This window comes from Sinocyclocheilus rhinocerous, unplaced genomic scaffold (assembly GCF_001515625.1).
Source record: "Sinocyclocheilus rhinocerous isolate Xijiao unplaced genomic scaffold, SAMN03320098_v1.1 scaffold1523, whole genome shotgun sequence".
Lineage (NCBI taxonomy): Eukaryota > Metazoa > Chordata > Actinopteri > Cypriniformes > Cyprinidae > Sinocyclocheilus > Sinocyclocheilus rhinocerous.
This window is the reverse complement of record NW_015641012.1, coordinates 362,149-370,076: the sequence shown is the minus strand read 5'-3', so window position 1 is coordinate 370,076 and position 7,928 is coordinate 362,149. Positions and strand designations below refer to the sequence as shown.

At 39.5% G+C, this 7,928-nt stretch overlaps 2 protein-coding genes across 3 annotated transcripts in view; both read left to right on the top strand.

Annotated features, from left to right (window-relative positions):
- LOC107753507 (transmembrane 4 L6 family member 1-like) overlaps nucleotides 1-3,418 on the top strand; it is a 5,119-nt gene extending 1,701 nt beyond the window's left edge. The window contains exons 2-5 of one of the 2 annotated variants that reach the window (XM_016569658.1): nucleotides 1,084-1,386; nucleotides 2,512-2,583; nucleotides 2,650-2,792; nucleotides 2,880-3,418. In XM_016569658.1, the coding sequence (XP_016425144.1) occupies nucleotides 1,084-1,386; nucleotides 2,512-2,583; nucleotides 2,650-2,792; nucleotides 2,880-3,078 (717 nt within the window). In that variant the 3' untranslated portion in view covers nucleotides 3,079-3,418. Of the gene's footprint in view, nucleotides 1-1,078; nucleotides 1,387-2,511; nucleotides 2,584-2,649; nucleotides 2,793-2,879 lie in introns of both variants that reach the window. The other variant, XM_016569659.1, reaches the window with a different exon arrangement.
- LOC107753501 (transmembrane 4 L6 family member 1-like) lies at nucleotides 3,150-6,920 on the top strand. Its single transcript, XM_016569654.1, has 6 exons — nucleotides 3,150-3,166; nucleotides 3,758-3,937; nucleotides 4,698-4,824; nucleotides 5,950-6,021; nucleotides 6,091-6,233; nucleotides 6,321-6,920. The coding sequence occupies exons 1-6, from the start codon at nucleotides 3,150-3,152 to the stop codon at nucleotides 6,517-6,519; spliced, it is 738 nt and encodes a 245-aa protein (XP_016425140.1). The 3' UTR covers nucleotides 6,520-6,920.
- The last annotated feature ends 1,008 nt before the right edge of the window (nucleotides 6,921-7,928 follow it).

Here is a 7,928-nt window from a genome sequence, read left to right as displayed (position 1 = left end):
GTGTGTGTGAGTTGGTGTGTTGATTTTGCACTCTAGATGTTTTAGAGTTTCACCCCTTCATTGCTGTACAATTTCTTTCCGCATTGTGGGGGATTTGTAGATTGTACACATACACATTTTCTGTATTTTCGATTTTTTTTCCCATTTCCCATTCATTTCCTATGGTCGGTCATTTTTGACCAAAGACCATGAGTGTGACTATTTTTTTTATGACCACTTAGCTTTTTCGAATCATGCCCTCAATTTTTTTTGTGTGTTCACATACCAAGTGCCATAAAAGTCACCAAGTTTCGTACCATTCTGGTGAAGCTACAATTTTTAAAAATTCTAAATGTAAAATTCTCCGGTCAAAAATGACCGAAGACCGCACAAGGGTTAAACTTTATATTCATCAAATCCTGAAAAAAATTACGGTTTCCACAAAAATATTGGGCAGCACAACTGTTTTCAACATTGATAATAATCAGAAATGTTTCTTGAGCAGCAAATCAGCATATTAGAATGATTTCTGAAGATCATGTGACACTGAAGACTGAAGACTGAAGAAACTTTTTAACAGCACACTCTTAAAAACAAAGATTCTTTATTGGCTTTTACTATCAGTGGACCCTTTCCAAAAAGTTTATTTACAGTGGAAAAGGGTTGTTAACTTATAAAAATGTTCCTCGTTTAAGAACAGTTAACTGGCTCCAAAATGTGTAACTTTATTGTATGTCATCATTGAAAAGCTCATAAAAAGTGTTACAGTGTCAACCTTGTTGTGAACCAAATGCAAATGGAAAAGATATTTATAAATATTTATAAGAATATCAACATTAGAGTCTCTTTCTAATGCTGAAGCACCTTATATTTTCACGACTTTGAAAACAAGGCTTGTCATTTTAAACTGTAAAACTGTCCACCTTTATGTTGAGATGCATCTTTGTCTGATTACCAACAAAATGACGAGAAAGGTTTGGTAGGAAAACATCTTGTAACTCTCTTCAAACCGCCCACAAAGTCCCGGTCATATCGTCTGTCAGAGAGTTTCCAGTCATAGTGTATAATGTCAGCCCGCTTCCTGTCTCCTCCTCCTCAGTGCAGCAGCGGCTCATGGGGGGCCATGGAGGGGGGAAGTCTCTTAAAACCCTTCCACTCCTCCGTCCACCACCCTACTTTCCTGTCCCGGATTTCTGCCGCCTGTGCTCGCTCCCTCTGCTCCGCGTGAAGATGTGTTCTCTGGGCTTCGCCAGGTCTCTGGGTTTTGCCCTCATCCCTCTCGCCACCTGCTGCATCGTGGCAAACATCCTGCTCTTCTTTCCTGACGGAAAGATGAACTTCGTAAAGGATGAGCATGTGACCACATATGTCTGGTACTTTATGGGAATCGGAGGAGGTGGTTTGGTGGTGAGTATCAGATTTGTGTTGCTGTAAATGTCTTGTGTCCTGGTTGTGTGCAGACGTGTGGAATAGTGTTGGTGGATTGAGGTTGCTGGACAAACCCTCTCTGCACTGTGGACGTCCCTAACATCCCCATGAGGAAAAAACGGAATAAACACAACTGTAAAAACGCTAAATATTTTAAGAGCTAGGGTTAGGCCACTAAGGGTTAGGTTAAACGGTTAAAATCAGGATTAGGCTAATGAAAAATCACCAACTTGATGCAAAAGTATGTGTAAGAACTCTAAGGTCTAGAAAACATAATAAGCTTAATGTAAAAACAATAAAAGTCAATGGGAAGTGAAAGTGTCCAAGATTCTTGGTTGTGTATTGGTCAGTACAAAAAAGCTTATCTGTGCTGTTGTGAGTGAAATGATCAACACTCTCAAAAACTATTTGAAAGTATTTTACAGTTTAGAGAACTGGTGGTGAATTCATATGATCTCTTTGATAACTGTTCGTACGATCTACCCTTGCCTTCTTGAGGGTTAAATTTAGGGTGGGTCTAAATGCGGTCCTGGTCGTTTTCCTTCATTTTTTTTTTTTTACAAGTGTGAATTTATGAAATGAAATTGGTAACTCATACAGTTCTCATAAGACTGGGTTGGAATGAGAGTTACAAAGTAAACTTCTGGGGTGTTTCTTGGCTGCTGGCCAAAGTGTGGAGACAATGAACAACTCAAATTAAAAGCTAACGCTAAAATAAATGGATGAAGAGACCTTATTCCTCAAAACATACAACTGAGGAAACAAGAATACCAAAGTGCTTACTCTCATAGTTAACGATAAAAAACTTGTGTAAATTGTAACGAATTCATCGAAAGAACGAGTACTGGGTCAAAATCTTCAGATATCTCATTTGTTACTATACGTTGTTGATGATCTTCGTAATTTTTCATCAAAATGCAATGCTGGTCCACCAGTTTTCTTTGTTGCTGACATCTCCAGACTTCTCACAATTAATTCCATCATTCCATTCTAGATTTTTTCTTGTTGAATATTCTGTTTATGTCAGGAATAAAATGCCGTAATGGGGTGTGATTACTCATTTAGATGGTTTTACTGTGCTAAAAACTCTTTGTCCACATTCAGATGCTGATACCGGCCTGCGTGTTTCTGGGAATGGGGAAGTGTGCGGATTCCTGCGGAACCGACAGCTGTGCGGTGAGTGTTGGGAATGGAGACATGTTGTACAGATCAGCCAGACTCAGTTTGATGTTGTGTGTGTAGATGTGTGGTTCGGTGTTCGCGGCTCTGCTGGGATTAGCCGGCTCTGCATACTGCTTCCTGATCTCCGCTGTGGCGCTCTTTAAGGGGCCGTATTGCTTCACTCAGATGGGATGGAGGTATCCTTTTGAGAATGATGGTGGAAGGTATGAGCTCTTTTTTTTTCTTTTGAAAATGCTTTGATGGTGACTTCATAAGAAAATATCTTGAACACTTTTCCTCCGTTTGTTCAGGTATCTGTTTGCTCGAGAGAAATGGTCTTTCTGCATTCAGCCGGCACACATTGTGGAGTGGAATGTGACGCTGCTGTCCATCCTGTTGGGTCTCAGCACCCTGGAGTTCCTCCTCTGTTTCCTGCAGCTCGTCAGCGGACTGGTTAACGCAGTGTGCCGGCCATGCTGCTACAAACAGGAGTACAGTCTAAACGCTTGAGGACGCTCGAGTGTTTCCCAGCCTCAGTCAGTCAGAAACAGGGCTGCTCATCTGCAGCAGAGCCACACTTCATGACACACAAACAGCTGTACGTTACTTTGGATTAAAAACACTAAGTCACTAGGTTTCAGCTGAATGCATCGGGACATTTCCACATCACTCCAGCCGAGTTTGTATTAGCAGTGCATGTTTTCTGTATTGAACAAACGTTTGTATTGTACACTATCTGCAATATGCATTTTGCTAAAATATAAATGTATTTTTGTATGAGTTCTGTTCGTTTTGTACAGGAAGTTGTTTTGTAAATAATTTAAATGTTGAGAGTAATAGAAGTACAGATGATGAATGCTGTTTTATATACCTATAAAAGCTGTAATATGTTTTAAATATTCCCATCAATTCAGTAGGTGTAATGTATTCTAAGTTGCTTCAGAAGTATTGCAAGTACTACGTACAAAAATAAAACAGTGCATTGACAAGAAAGGAAATTTACTTTTGGTACTTAAGTACTTTTAAAAGCAAGACTTCCTTTCTTTTTACTTAAGTAAAATTCTGCTTTACAACTTTTACTTGTAATGGAGGTAATATTGACCAGCAGTATCTGTACTTTCACTCAAGTAATGGAGTTGAGTACTTTGTCCGCAAACAAGTCTTGATCTCTTTTCCTCCGTTTGTTCAGGTATCTGTTTGCTCGAGAGAAATGGTCTTTCTGCATTCAGCCAGCACACATTGTGGAGTGGAATGTGACGCTGCTGTCCATCCTGTTGGGTCTCAGCACCCTGGAGTTCCTCCTCTGTTTCCTGCAGCTCGTCAGCGGACTGGTTAACGCAGTGTGCCGGCCATGCTGCTACAAACAGGAGTACAGTCTAAACGCTTGAGGACGCTCGAGTGTTTCCCAGCCTCAGTCAGTCAGAAACAGGGCTGCTCATCTGCAGCAGAGCCACACTTCATGACACACAAACAGCTGTACGTTACTTTGGATTAAAAACACTAAGTCACTAGGTTTCAGCTGAATGCATCGGGACATTTCCACATCACTCCAGCCGAGTTTGTATTAGCAGTGCATGTTTTCTGTATTGAACAAACGTTTGTATTGTACACTATCTGCAATATGCATTTTGCTAAAATATAAATGTATTTTTGTATGAGTTCTGTTCGTTTTGTACAGGAAGTTGTTTTGTAAATAATTTAAATGTTGAGAGTAATAGAAGTACAGATGATGAATGCTGTTTTATATACCTATAAAAGCTGTAATATGTTTTAAATATTCCCATCAATTAATAAATAGGTCTCGTTTTAGACTCCTTTTTTTCTGTTTTGTTAAATTTGTGGTTACTTTCACATTTTGGTGGTTTTCACAATTTGCAGTACAAGGAAAAATTGCACAAATCCACTGGGGAATGGTTGCTGTAAGCCTCATTATCCAGTCTCAGCAATAATCTCGAGAACATAAATCTGTGTCACACTGTAGAACTTGCCCAAATCCTCATAATTTGAAGACATGCAGATTTCTGGCCCAACATAAGCTAGACAAGTATGCAGAGGCGGACAGTAACTAAGTACATTTACTTGAGTATTGTACTTAAGTACACTTTTTGAGTATCTGTACTTTACTTGAGTATTATTTGCTGCATCGTGGCAAACGTCCTGCTCTTCTTTCCCGACGGAAAGATCAACTTCATTCAGGATGAGCATGTGACCACATATGTCTGGTACTTCATGGGAATCGGAGGAGGTGGTTTGGTGGTGAGTATCAGATTTGTGTTGCTGTAAATGTCTTGTGTCCTGGTTGTGTGCAGACGTGTGGAATAGTGTTGGTGGATTGAGGTTGCTGGACAAACCCTCTCTGCACTGTGGACGTCCCTAACATCCCCATGAGGAAAAAACGGAATAAACACAACTGTAAAAACGCTAAATATTTTAAGAGCTAGGGTTAGGCCACTAAGGGTTAGGTTAAACGGTTAAAATCAGGATTAGGCTAATGAAAAATCACCAACTTGATGCAAAAGTATGTGTAAGAACTCTAAGGTCTAGAAAACATAATAAGCTTAATGTAAAAACAATAAAAGTCAATGGGAAGTGAAAGTGTCCAAGATTCTTGGTTGTGTATTGGTCAGTACAAAAAAGCTTATCTGTGCTGTTGTGAGTGAAATGATCAACACTCTCAAAAACTATTTGAAAGTATTTTACAGTTTAGAGAACTGGTGGTGAATTCATATGATCTCTTTGATAACTGTTCGTACGATCTACCCTTGCCTTCTTGAGGGTTAAATTTAGGGTGGGTCTAAATGCGGTCCTGGTCGTTTTCCTTCATTTTTTTTTTTTTACAAGTGTGAATTTATGAAATGAAATTGGTAACTCATACAGTTCTCATAAGACTGGGTTGGAATGAGAGTTACAAAGTAAACTTCTGGGGTGTTTCTTGGCTGCTGGCCAAAGTGTGGAGACAATGAACAACTCAAATTAAAAGCTAACGCTAAAATAAATGGATGAAGAGACCTTATTCCTCAAAACATACAACTGAGGAAACAAGAATACCAAAGTGCTTACTCTCATAGTTAACGATAAAAAACTTGTGTAAATTGTAACGAATTCATCGAAAGAACGAGTACTGGGTCAAAATCTTCAGATATCTCATTTGTTACTATACGTTGTTGATGATCTTCGTAATTTTTCATCAAAATGCAATGCTGGTCCACCAGTTTTCTTTGTTGCTGACATCTCCAGACTTCTCACAATTAATTCCATCATTCCATTCTAGATTTTTTCTTGTTGAATATTCTGTTTATGTCAGGAATAAAATGCCGTAATGGGGTGTGATTACTCATTTAGATGGTTTTACTGTGCTAAAAACTCTTTGTCCACATTCAGATGCTGATACCGGCCTGCGTGTTTCTGGGAATGGGGAAGTGTGTGGATTCCTGCGGAACAGACAGCTGTGCGGTGAGTGTTGGGAAGGGAGACATGTTGCACAGATCAGCCAGACTCATCAGTTTGACGTTGTGTGTGTAGATGTGTGGTTCGGTGTTCGCGGCTCTGCTGGGATTAGCCGGCTCTGCATACTGCTTCCTGATCTCCGCTGTGGCGCTCTTTAAGGGGCCGTATTGCTTCACTCAGATGGGATGGAGGTATCCTTTTGAGGATGATGGCGGAAGGTATGAGCTCATTTTTTTCTTTTGAAACTGCTTTGATGGTGACTTCATAAGAAACAAGTCTTGATCTCTTTTCCTCCGTTTGTTCAGGTATCTGTTTGCTCGAGAGAAATGGTCTTTCTGCATTCAGCCAGCACACATTGTGGAGTGGAATGTGACGCTGCTGTCCATCCTGTTGGGTCTCAGCACCCTGGAGTTCCTCCTCTGTTTCCTGCAGCTCGTCAGCGGACTGGTTAACGCAGTGTGCCGGCCATGCTGCTACAAACAGGAGTACAGTCTAAACGCTTGAGGACGCTCGAGTGTTTCCCAGCCTCAGTCAGTCAGAAACAGGGCTGCTCATCTGCAGCAGAGCCACACTTCATGACACACAAACAGCTGTACGTTACTTTGGATTAAAAACACTAAGTCACTAGGTTTCAGCTGAATGCATCGGGACATTTCCACATCACTCCAGCCGAGTTTGTATTAGCAGTGCATGTTTTCTGTATTGAACAAACGTTTGTATTGTACACTATCTGCAATATGCATTTTGCTAAAATATAAATGTATTTTTGTATGAGTTCTGTTCGTTTTGTACAGGAAGTTGTTTTGTAAATAATTTAAATGTTGAGAGTAATAGAAGTACAGATGATGAATGTTGTTTTATATACCTATAAAAGCTGTAATATGTTTTAAATATTCCCATCAATTAATAAATAGGTCTCGTTTTAGACTCCTTTTTTTCTGTTTTGTTAAATTTGTGGTTACTTTCACATTTTGGTGGTTTTCACAATTTGCAGTACAAGGAAAAATTGCACAAATCCACTGGGGAATGGTTGCTGTAAGCCTCATTATCCAGTCTCAGCAATAATCTCGAGAACATAAATCTGTGTCACACTGTAGAACTTGCCCAAATCCTCATAATTTGAAGACATGCAGATTTCTGGCCCAACATAAGCTAGACAAGTATGTGAGCACAAAGTCTTTAGGTACAGAGCTATGAACATTTATTTGTGAATTCTTGTATTTTCATGCAAAAACATATATCAGATATTCAAACCAAGGCATCCTGAGTAAACAATCCCTACAATACATCCATGTGAAAAAAAATAAAATAAAAATCTGCCCCATTAACTTAATAACTGGTCAAGCCAACTTTAGCAGCAAAAATTGCAACCAAATGCTTTGGTTAAGAGGACAGTCTTTCAGATTGCTGAAGTGGCATTTTAGCCCACTCTTCTTTGCAGAAATGCTTTAATTCAGTCCGATTGGAGCTTTTCTAGCATGAACTGGACAGTATAAAGTCCTGCAAAAGCATCTCAATCAGGTTCAAGTCAGGACTCTGACTAGATATTCAGGGGTGTACTGTATTTACTCATATGCATGGTATCATTACTACATAAATCACTTGCGCGTCACAGACTGGTGACATTCTCCTTCAGTATTTTCTGGTAGAAAGCAGAATTCATCCATCCGTTCAATCAACTTGTTCACAGAGATGCTAGAGCCTATCCCAGCGTATCAGGCCATAGACACAATTTAGTGTCAGTTCCACTTTTGACAAAAAGAACATTCTCTCAAAAGTTTTGAGGATCATCAATGTGTGTTTTGGCCAAATTTAGATAAGCCTTAATATGGCATGAATTTGTTAAAGGGGTCATATGATGCTGCTAAAAAGAACATATTTTGTGTATTTGGTGTAATGAAATGTGTTTATGC